Source organism: Punica granatum, chromosome 3 (assembly GCF_007655135.1).
Source record: "Punica granatum isolate Tunisia-2019 chromosome 3, ASM765513v2, whole genome shotgun sequence".
Classification (NCBI taxonomy): Eukaryota; Viridiplantae; Streptophyta; class Magnoliopsida; order Myrtales; family Lythraceae; genus Punica; species Punica granatum.
In genome coordinates this window covers 16,801,579-16,821,165 of record NC_045129.1, presented here as the reverse complement: position 1 = coordinate 16,821,165, position 19,587 = coordinate 16,801,579, and the positions used below count along the sequence as shown (strand labels likewise).

Genomic DNA, 19,587 nt, shown 5'->3' with positions numbered 1-19,587 from the left:
TACCGGTTGATCGGGATGGAATTTTCGCACTGGGCCAGTTTCGTTGGATTCCCAAGAGACTAAGGATCGCGCCTGTGGTGCTTTCAGGAGGAGAGCATGCGTAGATTTTTTGGAAATCAAAAACAAAGTCGGATTAGTAAAAAATGACAGACCCAATCGGGACGAAACAGACCCAACTGGCACCCGATGAAGAAACGGGTCTACAGGAGGTTCCCGGTGGTCTTTTGGTGCAAGATCGGTGGCATTGGACTCCTAACTGAATACTCGTGGTCTCGGTTCGCGCAGGAAATCGACCACTACGGTCCGACGAACTGTAACGCGAAGATAGTGAACCGATTCCTCGACGCACAAGTTTACTCATCTTTCGGATTCTTGGCCCAATTTGATCAATTCATCGACTTTACGGTGTCAAAACGGGCGAGTCAAGTGCAACCCTAAATCACGCGGTAAATAAACAAAACGGCAAGTCTAGCAAACTAGAGTACCGAAAAGGCGTGCGGGATATAGGCCCGCACCTAATAGAACCCCTGAATTCGGAATTTTTGGTTCCGTATGACCATTGCCTTAGTATTTAGGTGTACCCCGTACCCTTAGACTCGGGTGACTCAACGGCCTTTGACCTACGGATCGTAAACAGTAAGTGGCGACTCCTTCTCACGTGCGTCCGTCACGCATCCCTGGGAAGGTTGACACTCCCAAGCCGCGTTGCATAGGCACGCGCACGCGTGCCCCGACGAGATTAAAATTCAAGTGCGCACAGAGCATATGATTTGCGAAATGCGTTTAAAGACACTTTTCATCTGTTTGGCATTGGAGGGGATTTTTGGAGTCCAATATTGGCTATCTTCCAATGATCGAGCGAACTATCGGAAAATAGAACCGTCCATGTGATATATTGAAAATGCCGGTTTTGGACATTGTTGAGCTCTCCAGTCACTCTGTTGCCTTCTGGTGACCCCTAGAGTCCTTCTGTCATATGCATGTGTCATTTGCTCGATTTCGCCAACTTGAGGATGAATAGTGATTTCTTGCTCTGTCAAGCCGTTTTCAGTGATGATGCTCAAGTCGTGGCTTGGATCATTGCTGATAATGTAATTTGAATCGGTGAGCCAAAATGGGGTGCTAATAGCCAATATTCCACTTCGATTCACCGTATGTTTTGAATGACCGATAAATAAATTAAGACAACACGGGCTCAAAGAGCCGGGGGTTGGGTCCGATCGAACCAATGGTTTGTAGGAGAACCGATTGATTCCTGTCATAACCGTTGGACCAATCGAGCTCCCGGGTGATATCTAAACACGTTTCATGCGTCCAATCCAAATTGCCTTCCACATAGGCCATACTTGGAGTGTGATGGTGACTCGAGGCTAGATCCCATTCCGCACTCGGATTGCACGCACTCAGTGAGTTAGGAGGCGTTGGACCTCGTGGTCGGTGATTTGGGGCGTTAAACCCCGTGTATTGTGTAACCTATGGGTTCGGACCCGAGCCGTAACAAATCAGCAAAAACAAATGGAAAACAGAAGAAAACTGATGAAATTGATGAAAAACAGACAAAAACTAAGAAATACAGATAATACAGACAAGTTGTATTTTAAGTCGAATGTACGCCGAATGACACGATTATTAAACGGGTCAGGTTTTGAAAACACAAACACAACCGGTTTATATCCGTGTCAACCCGGACACGACACGTTTAAACCTGTTTATCGAAACGTATCATAATAGGTACACGTATCCATACACGATACGATTATAACTGGTTACCTGGACACGTTAACACGACATGTTTATTCGATCAACCCGGTTACCCGGACACGTTAACACGACCTCTTTATCCGTTCAACCCGACTACCCAGACATGTTAACACGACCTATTTATTAGTTCAGCCCGGTTACTTGGACACGTTAACACGACCTGCTTAAATAATCATGTTGTTGCAGCTTCTTAGGTAATCAGAATATATCCTTGTGCATGGATCATCGTACTGAGTCCAACATGATTTGCTCTATAACTACAATTCATCATCAGCTAGTGAGCATACTCCCCATAAATTGTAATTGCAGATAAAGCCTTCAAGAGTGTTGTTTTATATCGTTCCAGAAGCAAAGCAATTCTCGACATAAAGAATTATACATGAGCGAAAAAGCTAATCTTTTTCTCAATCCCACCTCTTCCAATAACTAGGAAGAAAAACAGGGCAACTCCATTCACTACAAGCGCGAATCACTTATCCTCAAATTCGACCACAGAGCTAATAAACAGTCGGCAATTGTAACCGAAGATTCATATAAGACAATGGACCTGAAGCTGAGGTGCTTTATCATTGCTAGACATTACATCGGGCTTCTAAGGTGAACTTCCTTTTTCACTGGATAGCGGCATTCTTTCGAGCAACCGCGTGACTTCTTTGACCCCAATTGCAAATTGTTGCTACATAAATGGGAGAGAGATCATGCAAACGACAGCATCGCCAGTAAAACAAATCATTAAGCAGAAGTTTAACAGCTACTTTCAACCATATCTTCTCGGGCAGAACATCCCCATCTGAGGCTCTTGCTGCCTCGATCTTCCTGCACGGTAAGAGAAGTTACTGTTCACAAAATTACATAACAATGTAAGAGGAAGAAGAAAACCCATAAATTGCAGGGCCCAAAAGATTCGAACTTTACTCTTGAATCGATTTTCAGCAACAGACCCAGGCGGTCTCCTTCATAGCAGCTGCAAATTCAAACATCGAAAGCCCCGATTAAGAAATAAACCCACGTCGATGAAGAACTGAAGCTAATGAGAGGTCACGCGGTCGAGGTGAGGTCATCTTCGTCTAAGGTCGAGGTGAGGTCGTCTTTGTCTGAGGTCGGAGATAGGGCTCGAGGGTCACAGTCGCGGTCGTGGGGTCGAGGTCGCGGGGCCGAGGTCCCGCAGTCGAGGTGACTCAGGTGAGGTCGTCTTCGTCCGAGTGTTGTCACACGGAAAGGAAAAAGGCAGAGGCTGGATCTAGAAGGATTCGAGGATACGAAGGAAATTAGGTTAGCATTACATAAGGATATTTTGGTAAATTCAGTTTCATAAAAGGGTTAACGGGTTTTACGATTAAACACGTCTAAATAAACAGGTTTAATCGTGTATAATCGGGTTACACGGATTCAACTCAGTAAGACACGCTTATTAACTGTGTCTAAACGGATTGAATCCGTTTAGACCGATTATCAAAAATACCCAACGCGAACTCGTTTAACTTCATATCGTGTTATCGTGTTGCGTCAAATATTGCTGAGCCTAGGGTCACCGCCTCAATTATCTACAACAATGAAATAACTTTGGGTATTGGAAGGCTTCGACAAGAAGCAGGAATGGAGCTGCAGACGGCACGTCCTGCCTCCGAGTTGGGGCAGTGTCACTAGGGGCGAGAGAGTTTTACTCCAAGGAACCACCCGCGCTGGAGAACTCTGGTTCAGGCCAGACATTCTTTCACAGCCGTGTCAGTTATTCTAATGCAACATCAACAGTACTAGTGCACGAAGAATTGAGATACCAAGGCTATATGAATCTGTAATTCCAAATGACCATCCGAGCGAAGAGATTTATCTAAGTTGGCCGGGAACAAATTTCACGGAGCACATAGAGTCTGCATTGACATAGAGATGTAGTTCTTTTTCATTTTTCTGCTCGAAATAGATCTTTTTCATTGAGCACGAGAACGTTATTGCTGTTTAACTAGCTGAGTTGTTCTTTCCAATTTAGGGAAAACAACCCTTTTGCCCCCTAAACTATGGGTTTGGAGCCTTTTTGGCCCCTAAACTATATTTTGGGCACATTTACCCCTCAACTATTGAGAGGGGAAAACGTGCCCCCCATCGTTACAATTTCTGTCACAATTGACAGAAAAGTCACGTGAACGGTACATGACCGATAAAAAAAAGATATACTGACTTTAAAAACGAAAAAAAAAAAAAAGAGCTTTGCAATCGTATTTTGCAATTGGGATCTGGGTTAGAAAGGGGGTCGCCGGAGGCCATCAACTACCCCTACGAAGTCGTCGGCTTTCTCAGTGGTCATCGGAGATCTCATAGGGGTGATTGTTGCAGCCGACAACCCTCCGATGGTGGAGGGGAGAGAGAGACAGGAGCCAGAGAGAGGAGAGAGAAACATATGTGGGCATGGAGGGGGTTGTTCCACTAAGAAGTGCTTCACAGCAAGATGATCGACTCCTTCTCTTCCTTCTCCTCATCTGACTTCCTTAATGCCTCCTTCCTCTTGGGCTCTTATCATCTCTGATTTCTTTATTGGGATAAAGAAATAGACAATCTCTCTTGACTCTCCATGCACTGCAAAAATCTTTCTCTGCCACCAATACAAATTCAAAATCCATTTTATTTGCCAAGCAAAGCTTAAATCCTAATCCCATCAAATCCTGCCCACTTTTGGCCTCAATCATCTTCCTTTCAGCTCTTCACTCGAACCCCCTCTGCTCTTCTCTGGCTTTGTACTAATCGTTCTTCTTGCACGTAACCTTGATTGAATTTTCTTTTTTCTTTTCAGATTTTCAGTTGCAGAAATATTTGATTTGGACATGGGTTGATTATACAATGAGAGAGATTTGTATCATTCAGGCAAAGCTGTGAAGTTTTTTTTTTTTTTTCTCTCCAAAAAATCGAATTGTCTTTTTTTCTTTTCTTTTCTTTTTTCTCGGTCATCTGCTGTTCACGTGACTTTTCCATCAGGAATTGTAACGGTAGAGGGTACATTTTCCCCTCTCAATAGTTGAGGGGATAAATGTGCCCGAAATATAGTTTAGGGGCCAAAAGGGCCCCAGACCTATAGTTTAGGGGGCAAAGGGGGTTATTTTCCCTTCTAGTTAATGATATAATTTGTCAATATTATTATGTGACCGATTTATGCAAGTTATAAAGCATAGTATGCAACTATTTGCATCACTACTAGAATAGTTCAATTTAATTTTATTGCACTTCAGCCTATCAAACAATATTTCCTTTGACACTTTGAATACTCCCCTAAAACATATTTAATAAGTTTTTATTTTCCAGCAGAAAAGAGAAACTTATTCATGAGATTTATCAAATACCGCCTTAGCGTGGTTGAACCGTTCAATTGCTTGCCCCGGAAGAAAGTAAAACGGTCACTTGGCTGGTATGAACTCGAAAATTAGTTGCGAAGTTACTCTTGCTTCTTGAACATCGACGTGCTTCATTCTTTCCCAGAAGAAGGAACCCAAAAGGGCAAAAAAAAAAAAAAGATCTTGAAATGGAATGAGAAAGTAATTGCAACCCATTCCATACTACTTCCAAGCACTATATTTATTATAAGCAAAGCTTTATTTTGACTAAAACCAATAACATATATAGTGCAAATACAAATGGAAAAATTTTCGTAAGTACAAAAATTACAAAGTACAAGAGCCGGCTCCTGTTCCCTGACTCCTCCACCTGTGGCATCGAGTCGGGAGATCTACTTGCTTCACAATCCCATAACTGTTAACAATGGCCTAGTCGGAATACTCCTCAGCTCCACTGGATTGCTCCTCCATCATCTCTTGAGGCCGCGCATACCTTTCTGCATACCTTTCTGGCGACTCGAGCCCCTCATCATCATCCATTCCCCTCGTCATCTTTGCTTTCCCCTTTGAATTCGAATAAACCTGTAGCAAGAGCAACAAAAGGTTAGTCCATAAGCGGATGAACTACAAAATTTAACATATACATATATTTAGACATTAAACACATATATGCTAGAAAGACTTGAGAAAGTTTCTTATGACCCAGTATTCATACCCCCGACTCCTTTAGCTCGATTGCAGTGACAGTGGGCCGCTGCCTCACGGTGATGGAGGCAGGCACTGGGAAGTGCTCCACTTCATCAGTGGATCTTCCCTCCTTGGCCCTCTTCTTCCTCAGAGTGAGCTTCGTTGGAAGAGGCTGCAATGCAATGTTGATAAGAGATTAAGCCATCATATGAAACAGCAATCAGATAAGAGAGAGCAGTCTCAAACGACCAGATTGTAGATTCCACTCGGACGAAGCACGTACCACATAGCGAGCCGCATCATCATCAAATGACACGAAATATGTTGTGGGGTCATCGGCATCATCACCCCGTACCTGTTCCATTGATTTCACAACTAGTTTAGCAAAAGCAGTACCATATAGTATCTCCTTTACTATTTGAACAACCAAAGATTTGCCAACATACATCCCAATTGTACTCTCTGGCCCAGGAATAGTTGATATCTTCCTCTTCATCAAGCATATCTTTGGCTAACTGCAAATATGAGGTGCAAAACAAACATTTAGCAGAGAAAAGCTTGGGATTCATACTGCCAATTCGTACAAGTATCTACCTCATCAGTACATGGGACCATGTATGCCAAAAACTTCTCTGGATGGGCTGGATCAGAGCCATTTGCCATGTAACTCTTCATAATGGCCTGAATTTCACAAACAGAAAAAGTCACTTAATTCCATTTGCTGTCAGAAACTTAAACTACAAAGAGTCCTTTGGCACAATTCACAACAAAAATTGCACAACTTACCCTTGATTCGTGTTCATCACGAACAGCAAGGTCCAGCTTACTGTAATTTTCTGAATCAGCTGTAGGAGCATTGTCAAATGTTGCCAGGACAAATTGATCATTGTACCTAGTCCATGCAGAGTAACAACCAAGTAAATTATACAACTTGCATGAAAATTAAAAAGGACAGTGTATCTTACAACTGCCATGCCGGAATAGCATACACACTCCCAGTGGGTCCTTAGTTTAAAACTGTTTAATTATCTCTAAATTTAACAGGCACCCCATTTGCTCATCATTCTAAGCTCTCAGTGGCCAGAAAACATTCAATTTCAACTCTTTGCGACAGACTTTACTACCGAACTATAAATTCAGAAATCAACCATGGTAATCTCAACTAATTACGTTAGTAAACCCTTGCACCAATCTTTTACATGTGAGTTGCATTCCCCCCCTTAGCTAACTGAAAATTTAATCTGGTCATTCTGATCTCATATGGATATCATCTCTATAACACTGCACTGACTTCAATGTGAACTGTAATCGACTTCTTTTTACAATTACAAGATACACCATAGAAAGAAAACAATGTATTACTTATTCTTTTACTAACAATCAATATACATAGTGCGCTGCAGTAACTTCTTAACAAAGTCTAATTCAACATTTGCAGCCCATATTTCAATTTTCCACAAAATAACAAATGAAAGGTCAACAGAATTTTGCTCTCTAAAGGACTACACAGGAGGATGGCATTTTCAAGTGATGGTTTTTGGTATTCTAGTGTTATTCATAAATAAGATCTCAGATTACTGTAAAGGAAATGATAAGTTGCCACTATCTTATCTTCTTAAAAAAACCATATCAAAAAATGGATTCAATGCACTGTACATTAGATACTACTGAAGCACATCAGATCCTCCCTCACATTTCAAGGCAACTTAACATAGCAATAACAGTGGCCCATCCCAATACATAATAGTTAAATGAAGCATGAGTCCTTTCCTCCACACAGATGCACTAATAGAAATAAAAGAACAGAACCAAAAGACATTTATTACCAACTAACAAGACTAGAGGTAACATCTTATGTACGCAAGAAAGCCATAAAATAATTCCATCGACTAAGCCAGGACACAAGCATAAAATGAAGACATACCGATCAAAATCAGGAAAAAGGGGCAAAACTTCAACTGGATAGAGATTTTTGTTAGTAGCATGCACTGGGCGGGATTTACAGGCCTCAAATGATGCCTCAATGTCCTTAATCTGTCTTTCCCTGGAATCACATGATTATCTTAGTACAAGAAACTTGAAAATTATAAATCTAAAAATTTAATAATTAGAAAGGTAGAATAATACATAATGCAAAACAACAAACCTGTTATTAAGATTGTCCAAAATGTTGCGGCCTCCTTTCAGCTCTCGCAATTCCTTGGCTTGTTTCTCAGTTAAAGACTGCAAAAATCAGAGCATTCAGCATATGTATCATTTGACTGGATTAGTGATGTAGGAAAGGCCATATATTACCAGCTTTGCTGAATCCAAACTAAGAGGAGAAATGTATTGTGTTTTCACAAGCCAAGAAACGCCCTTATCGGTAGGCCTATCTTTCTTTCTGATGCCGTCCTTCTTTATTGGGGTCACCACATCATCATCTCGCAGCAATTCTTCATCTTCAGGAGCAAGGGGTGGCTTTACAGATGGAGGGCTGACAAAATTGATGGAGAATGATCAGATCTAAAATGAAATAGAAGACTGAGGTTGAACAAAGAAAATTAAGTCAGTAAAATACTTACTTGTAGACACTAAGATCAAGCAGATCAAGTGGTATTCCAAGATCTGGCTCAACATACAGCTGAGGCTTCCACATCTTCTCCAGGGATGTGATGGTATATTTAGTAAATCTGCAAAATAAATCAGAAGCTGATGATAAGTAGAACATGAATTTGCATCTGACTCGAAGTAATCAATTAATAATGAGACATGAAAATATTATGTAAATCAAGCATTCAATATCACTAAAATGCTGAAGAATAACTTCATTTAAAATCAAAGGTGATATGTTCTTCTGCTTATCAACTACCAAGCATCAGACTAGCTTCAACATAGATCACCAACTTGCAGCATGCTCAAATAATTCCAACAGCAGTTTCCTCCTTTAGTACTTGATTAATGTTCATCCAAGATAATTTTGTGGGCATGCATGACATAAAGAAGGATCCAAGCAGCTCATTGTGATGGAAGATTTGAAAAATTACCACGTGTAGAAGCATACACATTGAAAACTATAGAAAAGCATGGACCACTAAACAAAACTTGAAAGCAAACAACTTTACGTACCGGTCTTTATCTTTCTTCATAGACATAAGCTTCATCTGAGCACTTGGGTCTGGAAGTTCATTTCGGAATCTTAAAAAGACAACGGCCCGAAATAAGTCAGTGTTTTCACGTATCTAAAATAAAATGAAAAACATCCTAACCTAGACATAATATGCAGAACTGCCTATGAAGCCCCATTGACTATCATTATTTATATTTATATATATGTAAAAGAAAAAGCTTTGTGTATCTGATCCCACTTTAGGATGCTGTTGACCGTATAAAGACGGAGATTTTTCTCATCAAGTTATCCAGATATTGATAGAACAGGAGAAACCGAATTGCCCATATCTAATCTGCAATTTCTAACAGTATAGGCAGTTGAAACTGCATCCAAGGCCCTGTCCTTAGTAACTGTGCTTCATCAGATACAATGCAGGGCAATAATGCAATCAATGAAGGACCTCATAAGATAGCTTCAGGAGAACCAATAAACTCTACCTCTTTTCAGCTTTCTATCGCTTCTGCTGTATGTTTCATGTGCGAGTTCAGCATTAGAGTGAGCATAGTTACTAAGATCACCAACCGAGTATTCAGACAAAAAGTTGGTCCCAAGTGAACCAAATGAAAGGTCAAAGCACTTACTTCATTTTGCACAAGAAGGTAGTTGGCTTTTTTAACCTATTTTCATTCCTCTCACTGCTCAGCAATGGAGTTGCTCGCTTGTCACCCATACGGGATCCAACAATTGAACCGTGGCCTTTCCCAGAAGACATGTTCTGCGTCTGAGTCTTTTGTAAGACCGAATTGTGCTCCTTTAACTGCTGTCTATGCTTCTCCTCCTGCCTTAGCTTCTCATACTCTCTCTTCTTCCTCAACCGCCTTTCTTCCTCAGTTTCCATCCTCACCGAATTCCCATTAGGCCTTTTCACCCCAGGAGCTGGGGGCTTCATTGGCTGTTTGACAGAAGCACCGTGACTCAACCGCCCTGATTCTCGCTCCCTAGGTACCGCTCCCTTGTCATGATCATACGGCCTCCTGCCGGGTGCACTGCTCTCTTTACTCTGTGCAGGTGGAGGCGGAGGTGGTGAACTTGGGGGAGGTGGGGGAGGGATCGAAGAGCTAGGGGGTGGGGACGGAGGGGGAGGCGGCGGCTGTGGCGGCTCCGTTTGGGAAGTGTATTGCGAGTATTGAGAAGAAGAGGGATAGTACATGGGTGGAGGTTGCGAAGGCGGTGGCGGGGGTGGAGGTGGATACGAAGAATCTGGTGGAGGCGGAGGGGGAGGTGGCGGAGCATATGAGTAATGCGGCGGCGGCGGAGGCTGTTGGGGTGGTCTCGAAGAAGAATTATAGGGCTGGTGATGGTAATTCGAATTGGGCGGCATTTGGTAATTAGAAGACGCATCGCTGCCGCTGCCGCTGCCACCGCCGCTGCTGCCGTAACCCCAGCCACGTGAATACTGACCTCTCGGCGGGGGTGGATGCGGTGGCGGGGGAAGAGAGTTCTGGTTCGGGGGAGGAACAAACGATGACTGCTGAGGATACGGCCTGTAGGAGGCCATTGATGGAGGCAGTCGACCCACTGAAGTTCGCGAGGTCCTTACGCAATTCGTTGAGGTAGAGGCCACGCTCTTATATATTAAGATCAACAATGGCAGCTTCCCCGCAACTGCGACATCGGAGCTTCTCGCCGGCTTGTCTTCGGACCATCGCCACCAGGGGAACAATTAATTGGAAATAAATCGAGCCAACTGGCCAAATCAGGGCCTAAAGAATCTGCGAACTTACAAAACCCTAAGATGAAGACTGTCACCTCTTTCACTTCTTCAACTTGGCGATGACGGAGCCGCTGCCGGAAGTGGAGGAAGGTGCAGCTGCAGTTGCAGATTAGAGGAGGTCGTCGCCGGGGAAGCAAGTGAAGGCCCGGGAAGTTGAAGTGAGGGACGGGGGTCAGCTTCCTTCACGCCGACCGGAAGAGGAGCAGTGGCGAGCTGCAGAGGCGAGAGGAGCTGTACGGATGGGTTCAGGGAGACGAAAATGGGCTTATTATACCTTTGCGGGCCTTGACGATTATTAAAAAAAAAAAAAGATGGAGATAGCGGGCCCAAATATATGGTCATCGATTTTTTTTAATTTAATTTCAATTCTTTGTAAATTAGCATGATCATTAATTAATTATATTATATATAACAATAATTATTTTTATAATGGGTCTTTGTAAATTGTGATCATTAATTAATTATTATATAAAGAAAGTCTATGATATGAAGTTATAGTTATTTACTTTATGGTAAGACATTAAATTCAATAAAAATTGTTAATGTGGATTTTATAGCTAATTTATTTTACACTATATAAATTTTAATATGGTAATATCAAACTTATGAAACACATAATTATTTGAGATATTATTAGCTAAAGTTTATGTAATAAATTCATATATATATATATATATCAATTCATTCACCATTTTAATTTCCGAGAGCATAATTTTAATTTAAAGATCTAAAAAGTCAAGCATCCGATTTTTATTTGATGGAAGTACAAACCGTAATCTCTTTCATGAATAAGGTTATCTTATATAAGGTTATTTTATATAACCCCCAAGAAATTAGTGCGAGTGAAGATGACGTGCGTACACTTTCTGAGTAGTTCAAAGGGTCGTATATTCGAAGCCCCCATGCGCGTGCGTAGCCCTTGGTGAGACCATCCATACGTGTGTTTGCACATGAACTTACCCGATTCTATGGGTTTATATAGTATTTATGAGTCCGAGAAGAATAAATTTCATTATAAAAAAAAATATCTTATATAGATATTTTTTAGTAAGAGGGGAATATTTAAAATCCTGAAAAAATTGGAATCTTAATCTATAATACTTATTGAACCCCTTAGAGGTATCATTTTCAATTTTTCAATTTTCAATTAACAGCAATCTATAATACTTATTGAAGTTGAAGAAAAACTCATTAAGCAACGGACAGAAGGGAGACTCTACAGAAAATCCTCGAGAGTAGTTGGTTCTATCCGAAATACATTTATTAATAACATAATGACCATAAAAGTAGTGTTAACAATAATTTGATGTTAATAAATTAAAAATTCAATTTCATGATTATGTGGGGACAATCGATGGAACACATGTAAGTACCAAATTATCCATTGCACAAGTGTCTAAATACCATGGTAGAAAGAATTAACACACATTGAATGCGTTAGCTGCATGTGATTTCAATATGAAATTTACTTACATCCTACCTAGTTGGGAAGAGACTGCATCAGACTCGAAAATCATGAAAAATGCATTGACAATAGAAAATATTAAAATTCTTGAAGGCAATCAAATATTAAATATTGTCTACTTGACTATAGTAATCTCTGAATAGGTAAATATTATCTTGTCAGTAGTGGATTCCAAATGACTCGAGGGCTTACTCCACCTTGTAAAGGAGTATGATAGCACTTGATCATCTATTTTGTAATATCTATAGCTATCATCCCCCCGATAATCTACTCTCATCCATTTCCTGGGTTATTCTTTGTTTCCACTTATTCTAATGTATTTTCTAGTATTATTATAACCTGTATTTCTAATGTGTGTTTATCTTGGAATTTGAGAGTTGTAACTTAAACTATTTTGAAAATATCAAGGGATGAAAATGTATGCACGTAAAGGGAGGCACCAGAATCTTGAAACCCTGTTATGGATGAAACACTTAGGCTACGTTTGACCATCGGATTAGGGATAGGATTAGGGATGGGATGTGTCAGGATTTAAAATCCCATATGATTATAATATCTTAATCAAATATTTGGAATGTGTTTAGGTTTAGGATTATGATACTCTAGGTAAATGACTAACTTATTCCTTACCTATCAAAAAAAGACTAACAAATTCTAACTTGTATGATTTTCCTTTTTGTTAATCATAATTATTATGGTCGACTTATTTGATTATCTCTTGAATTGGACTTGTACTACTTCCTTTTTAACAGGCTCACCCGGAAACTGAAAAATGGATGAACAAGCCTATTCCACATTATGAAAATATGATAATTTTCTATGGAAAGGATAGAGCTACTGGGGAGCATGCTAAAACCCCGCAAGAAATGAGACATCGACCAGGCTCTATGATAGTAAAAGATTTCATGGACACTATAGATGGAATTGACTGTATGGTTTCTTGAAATGAGGCAACCCTCGAGAATTCTGAGAGTGTGGCCAATGATAATGTGGACTCTCATATCAACTAGAGATGCAATCAACAGCTGGACATGGTGCTAGTAGTTCAGTCTAATAAAGCAAATAAATCGAAGCGGAAGAATGATATTCAATACTTTTTGAGTTCAATGTCAATGACGGTGTTTACAGGCACTCGAGAGAAAACTGAGCATTTTAAGGAGGCTTTCCAACAACTTTCAATGAAAATAACCCTCTATTTATAGGAAAAAAATGGAATTATGGGTCATTTTGTAAATAACGAAACATCTAAGGTAAAAACGAAAAATAATTTCGGGATTTCAGTGGTCCAAACGATGACAACTGCGGTTACTATCCATGCCCAAGCTTCCGGACGCAGGCACTGCCCACGACTCCGCACAAAGATGCAGGTGGCGTCTGCGCTCCCTTCCTAAAACTCTCGTTTTGGCGAAACTCAGATCAACTACTTCAAACTGAACTGGTTCTCTCAAAAATAATAACATGTCCGCCCTCAAACTTGTTTAAAAACTTCATTTTCATCCTTTTCGAGATTTAGAGTACATTTTGAGTGGAGAAAAATTATCGAAAAATATCCTCGGGTTTATAAAACACCTCTTAATTGAAAATTACCCCAATATGAATATTTTCGATACATGAGAATACCGATTTCTCCATCTTGAACCCTTGTCCAGTTAAATAGAACATAGAAATCAAAGGTTTTTAATAAGAGAAAATTTATTGTGCTTTCTTATATAAAAAATACGAGCAATTGGATTTTAAATCAAGGTTCCGGAGAGTGAACATCACATTTAGAAATCCGTTTTACACGCGTGTCCCAGAAAAAAAAAATTACCAATTAACTCATATAAATTTTAACAATAGGCAGGGACAATCAAAATTATATACTCAGTACTCGATGACTTATCTGTTTATTCTCGATAGTCTGTCTTCCTACGGGCGATTCTCAAATGCTTTGTCGGTTCTTTGATTTGATGTGCTCCCCGAACGAAGCTTGGACCATAAAGAGGTGCTTACGAGCCAAGTAAAAAGAGGTCACCTCCATTGAAAACATCCGTTTCATTTCAAAACATCCCAAAATCCCATCTCCGATACCAGAGCTTCCTCATCAGAAGACACAGCAAAAAAAATGCGGAAATTTGGTAGCGAGTGGTTTATCTCCAATCCAAGAATCATATCAAGATTTAGTTTTAGATCCATCTCTAACTAATATAAGAAAATTTGAGAAAAGAATGTCCTTGAGGATGACATGTTCATGGAATATTAAGGACTTCCTGACCGAGCCATGGACTTCGAAGGTAACCAGTCCAACAGAGAGATTGTGAAGGCTGCAGATAACACATTTCCACAATGAGATGTCCTCTGAACCGAACCTCCAAACCCATTTTCAAAGCAAGGCCACATTTTTAGCCGCCGTAGATACAAGCCCGGCTCCCCCAGATTCTTTTGCAAGTTGGATATTGTCGCAATGGACCAAACTCACTTTCTTTGTATCCGAACAACTCCCTGAAGGGAATATTTTCCCAAGACCATTGCACACAGACTTTGAGGCGGAGAATATGGAGAGAAAGTAAACGAGTAGACTGTGGAGAACTAATCTGAAGAGATTCGGTCTGCCTCGAATTAAAGAATTTTCCTTTTAAGCGGAGAACCTGCTTTTAATCTTATCAAATACGGGTCTTTAAATGCAGAGTTTTCGAGATGAGACACCCAAGGGTAAACCAAGGTATGAGATTGGAAAAATATTAGCTCTGCAAAACAGATCATTGGCCAAACAAACAGCGTGGTCCTGATCGACTCCAATACCAATGAGTGAACTTCTGAAGAAGTTGACTTTAAGGTTGAAGATCAATTCGAAGCATCTCAGAATGCTCTTGATATTGTGAAGCACATTAGCATCATTGGGGCTCTGTATCGGTGGCAAATTGAAGCAAGGCGATGCTAAGATTAGAGTCAGGTAGGTTGATACCTTTTATGAAGCTCAAGTCCTCAGCTTTTTTTTCATCAATTTGATAGGAGCATTCGACAGTTAAGTTGAAGAGGAAAGGCGAGAAAAGGGTTCCTTTTCTTAGACCCCTCTCAAGAGCACGGTAGGAGATCCGTTCACTGGGACAACAATTCCTGCAGTCTAAAGGCACTGTGATCGAGAAATTGCCAATAAGAGACGCAAACAAAAGGCTTTTTCGGAAGTCAATCTTGAAGAGAAAGCCCTTTTGCTTAGTTTTCTTGATATATTCGATCAGTTCATCAAAACGCTGTCGAGGGTACTTGCGACCCTTCATAGAAACATGATGTGATTCACTGATAAGGTTATAAGCATAGCGCTCAGCACTCTATGAGACAGGATCTTGGCAATGATCTTATAAAGGCAAGACTGATAAGAAGAAAGTCCTTGAGTGAAGAGGCTCCTTCAACATTAGGCATGAGAGAAATGAAAGAAGAATTAATTCCTTTTCACAAGAGCCTAGTAGCATGAAAATCTTTCACAACAGCAACAACATCAGGACCAATAAATTTCCAAGAATGCTTGATGAAGGTAAAGTTCATACCTTAATCTAAAATTGTCTCGATCGATAATATACCTAAAAGTGTTTATATAACATATTGCCTTCTGTTTCGTTTTTCCTGATGCCAATCCATCGTCCGTGTGTTAATTACATAATTTACCATATTGAAAAAAACAGCAGGTTCCCTTCTATTTGTGCTTTTCCCCGGTAAATTGAAGGTTTGTTAAAGAAAGGTTACAAAAGCCACATAACACCGCTATATATCCGACAACAAAAACAAAACTAATTAGACAGGCTAGGCAGTAGGGATGGCTGTTCATCCACCAAAATTTGCAGATCTATGAAGTAGGTTTATCGCACATACTCGAGATAAAGCATCATTGGAAATAAAAAACCTCCGACTGAAAGCGAAAAGGCGGAGCTCGTCCCACTCCTCGAGACGATTGAAGGTTCGACTTAACTACGTGCACTTTGCTTACACCTTTTTTTTTGTTCGGCTGAACTGCAAGAACTTATCTTTTGTTTTTTGTTTTTTGTTTTTCTTTTCCTCGGCGCATGAACTTATCTTTTATCGAAATGATTTTTCAATTGTAACATAGTGCAATGATTATTCAGTTTTGGCCAAAACAAGAAGGTTCAAACTCCCATTCTTCTTTATTCTTCTTTATTCTTCTTATTTATTTTTTTTAATACAAAGAATGTCCATGAGTTTAGAAAGAGAAATTAGAAAAAAAATCAAATAAAAAATTACAAGTAATCTCTTTCATGAGAATTGAATCGGCGGCCTCTAGATTATCAAGGAAAATATTGTGCCACATTGCACGACACTCTGTTTTTTTTTCGTTCATTAATTAATTTTTATATATTTTGGGGGTTTGTGAGTTGGTTTTGTCATACACGTTCGTACATATCATTGGAATGAATTGATACGTGTGATATAAGCCAACTTATATAAAAGACACATAAGGCTGTGAACTAACTTTCATATCGATATATCTCGGGTCATAAAATGCAAGCTTATTACAACGTGAACTCAAAAGTGTACTAAAGCGCAGTATGTATTTTCTGCATATATATATATATATATATATATTACATATATGATGAAAAACTATATAACTAGAGCAAATTTCACCACTGAAAGCTCGACACGTAGCATGTCCGATGATTATTATCCATTAATTCCTTTTCTTCTCTGTTTTGTTCTTGTTTTCCCCTTTTTTGGTGGGAATCCTTCTCCTCTCTTTCACTTGGGGCGAGAAGCGGCCTGGCTGGGCCCGGCTTGTCTTGCTAGCTGCTCCATTGGGGAGGAAACCCAAAGGAAAAAGAAGGGAAAAATAATATATTATAAGTATATATATTTACATGAAAATAGTAATTAAATGATGAGCATTTATCAACATACATATATAAAAGAAAATTTTTCTTTTTGCGCATGGCAAATAGCTAGATGGTTAAAAATTGATACCTGAAAATAAGCCTCAAGTCTCTTCTTTAGTGTCGCATATTCTTTCTTCATTTGCTGGAATGTCCTCATGCATCTACCCATGTGTCCTCAAAAGTGAGACCATCATCTTATATCCATATTTTCAATTAAATTTATAGAGCTACATATATAGCTTAAAAAAGTGTTTCAACATTTCAGAATTTCAATTTAGTCGTTCTGAAGACGTATCTAGGTAGATTTCAATTCATACTCCACCATTTAAATGTATATAGTCATTTATGTTCTTCCCATTACAGCCAGAAAAAAAATTTAATTCAATACAATTTTGGTGCATCCAGACTACATAAAATGTCACATATTCTACCCGTCTAAATGATTTTAAATGAATTTTCGTTCTTACATTTTGCCAAAATATGTAATGTATATACTTATAATTATTACTTAAATATAAGGATCTACAAATACCTTTGACACAAATAAACGAATTTTGCGATATATTACTCAATTTCCTCTTCACTCATCATCTTTTCTTTTGTAAAACTGAAGCCCCTTCAATTTTGACTAAATAAGAGAAAAATATTATCACCTCCTTTTAACGGGTGAATCTCCCTACCTATACATTAATAGTTAACAGTATTTCGTGAAGTTTTCTATCATTGCTATATACTTGTTTTGACATGTTATTTTCCAGATGCTCTTCTCTCATACTCCATTATTATTAAATGATAATTTTTGGATTGAAATATATAATAAGTACTTTGATATTTCGCCCGAGAAATATTTTGGGTTTTTTAAAATGACCCTAGAAAATCCTGTAAAAACCCTATAAACAAACAAAGAGGTTCTAGTGGATATACTACTATTAAAAGACATAAATATATATATATATATATATAAATTCTATGATTTCTATATTTTATATATGTTATTATCTATTCTAAAAATACACATGATCGTATAAATAGTATATGAGATTATCTTTACATGCAATGCAATGCAATGCAGGTGATTTTGTTTTACTATAATTTATAAATTAATTTATTTACTATATTAGAAAGTCGTTTTTTTTTTATTTGATCCAAGTCCAGAACTTTTTTTAAAGTAAACTGGAATCAAGTCGAGAATTTTGATCAAATGACTGCATTGCAGGGATTTGTTTCATTCCATGCCCCAGTATATAGATATTTATTTTAAAAAGTATATAAAAGAAAATGAGGCTCTTTAAATAATATTAAAGAAAATAAAGTTTTGAGAATAACGGTATATAATTAATAAATTACCCTTCTCCATTTTCTGCTTTGCAGTATTCCCGGAACTGTGTGCACTCCGCTTTCACCTTTCTAGCTCCAATGCTGTCAAGAATCGAAGAAATTAATAAAAAAAATAACAAAATAACAAAAAAAATGTAAAAGAGTCTCTCTGACACGAGAGAATATACCTAATGATATACGCAGCTTTCACAACAAAAATCTAGCAAAAGCTACATAATATTTATAGAATGTATATCCTTTCTTTTTATATAAAAAGTGAAAAAATATATAAAAGGAAAACTAATTAACAATTTATGTTACCTTGAGCTACTTCCTTTGAATTGATGCATGAGGCTATCCAACTTGTTAAAGTCAAGAGGGCTCTTATCCCTGCATACGTTAATATTAATTACGAAAACTAATGTAACATACTTTGGTGCATGCAGAACCATGCCAACTTAGTGGTAGTGCTTCTTACAGTGCCTGCTCTATGCTAACGATTAGCCGGGCTGAATCTCGGTAGTATAAGGTCACCACCTCTTCTACGAAGTTCGGGTTTGTGTCATCCTGTAGCTCCTCTAGCTGTACGAATTGTTCATCAATGTATCCCTACAAAAAGTACCATTTTATTAGTCATGCAATATATACAAGGAAAACGCGACAAAGCGAGATGTCCTCAAACTATGACACATTAGTCGCGAAGCTTATCTAATACCTGACTTGAGAATGCAAGTGGAAAATCGGTCTATTGTTTACATACTAACCTGGTCGAAGAGGGATTGTCTCATCAGAGCGACCTGTCTGTGAAACTGATTTCTCTGATCCATCCTTCACGGGCTAAGTTGAGAATCGTATGAAAACTTAATTATGAGAATGGGGTCTTGATTTTTTTTGCGACCGATGACACGGAAAGTGAGAAACGGGGAAAGGTTTTGGCAACAATGTTTTTACTGCTAGGTAGAGGACTGGGACAATATGCAATGCTATGCGATGCGATGCAGTGCAAAGGGGGCCATGAGGGGTTTATATAGGAAAGCAAAGATAGGGATAGAAAGAGAGAGAGACAAGGGAGAAGGGAGGAAAGGGGGAGCGCATCTATGTGTCGACATTTGTCTAAAAGGGTGTACTCCAATTATTAGTAGCACCGCAATTGTTTCTTATCGACATATGCCCTGTCAGTACGCTAGCTGACGATTGAAGCGTGTATTAGGGATTCCACGATCCCATATCAGAATAATAAAGAGAAATCATCGGATTATAAGATAGATATCATCATCTATCAACTTTTGGATTGAACATGGGTTTCAATC

At 39.1% G+C, this 19,587-nt stretch overlaps 2 protein-coding genes and 1 long non-coding RNA gene across 3 annotated transcripts; all 3 read right to left on the bottom strand.

Moving 5' to 3' along the window:
* Positions 1 to 2,064: 2,064 nt before the first annotated feature.
* On the bottom strand, positions 2,065 to 3,020 carry LOC116199074. The gene is made up of 2 exons (XR_004155460.1): positions 2,677 to 3,020; positions 2,065 to 2,577 (listed from the first exon to the last, which is right to left on the bottom strand). It is a non-coding gene; the product is annotated as an uncharacterized LOC116199074 (long non-coding RNA).
* A 2,281-nt stretch (positions 3,021 to 5,301) lies between these two features.
* On the bottom strand, positions 5,302 to 10,893 carry LOC116200197 (protein PAF1 homolog). The gene is made up of 13 exons (XM_031530955.1): positions 10,669 to 10,893; positions 9,501 to 10,554; positions 8,877 to 8,945; positions 8,333 to 8,440; positions 8,064 to 8,244; positions 7,915 to 7,991; positions 7,693 to 7,812; positions 6,555 to 6,660; positions 6,363 to 6,449; positions 6,215 to 6,283; positions 6,052 to 6,123; positions 5,797 to 5,940; positions 5,302 to 5,663 (listed from the first exon to the last, which is right to left on the bottom strand). The coding sequence occupies exons 2-13, from the start codon at positions 10,415 to 10,417 to the stop codon at positions 5,511 to 5,513; spliced, it is 2,103 nt and encodes a 700-aa protein (XP_031386815.1). The 5' UTR covers positions 10,418 to 10,554; positions 10,669 to 10,893; the 3' UTR covers positions 5,302 to 5,510.
* A 5,729-nt stretch (positions 10,894 to 16,622) lies between these two features.
* LOC116199122 (histidine-containing phosphotransfer protein 4) lies at positions 16,623 to 19,284 on the bottom strand. The gene is made up of 6 exons (XM_031529417.1): positions 19,042 to 19,284; positions 18,756 to 18,886; positions 18,599 to 18,667; positions 18,308 to 18,379; positions 17,049 to 17,121; positions 16,623 to 16,874 (listed from the first exon to the last, which is right to left on the bottom strand). The coding sequence occupies exons 1-6, from the start codon at positions 19,102 to 19,104 to the stop codon at positions 16,827 to 16,829; spliced, it is 456 nt and encodes a 151-aa protein (XP_031385277.1). The 5' UTR covers positions 19,105 to 19,284; the 3' UTR covers positions 16,623 to 16,826.
* Between the last annotated feature and the right edge of the window lie 303 nt (positions 19,285 to 19,587).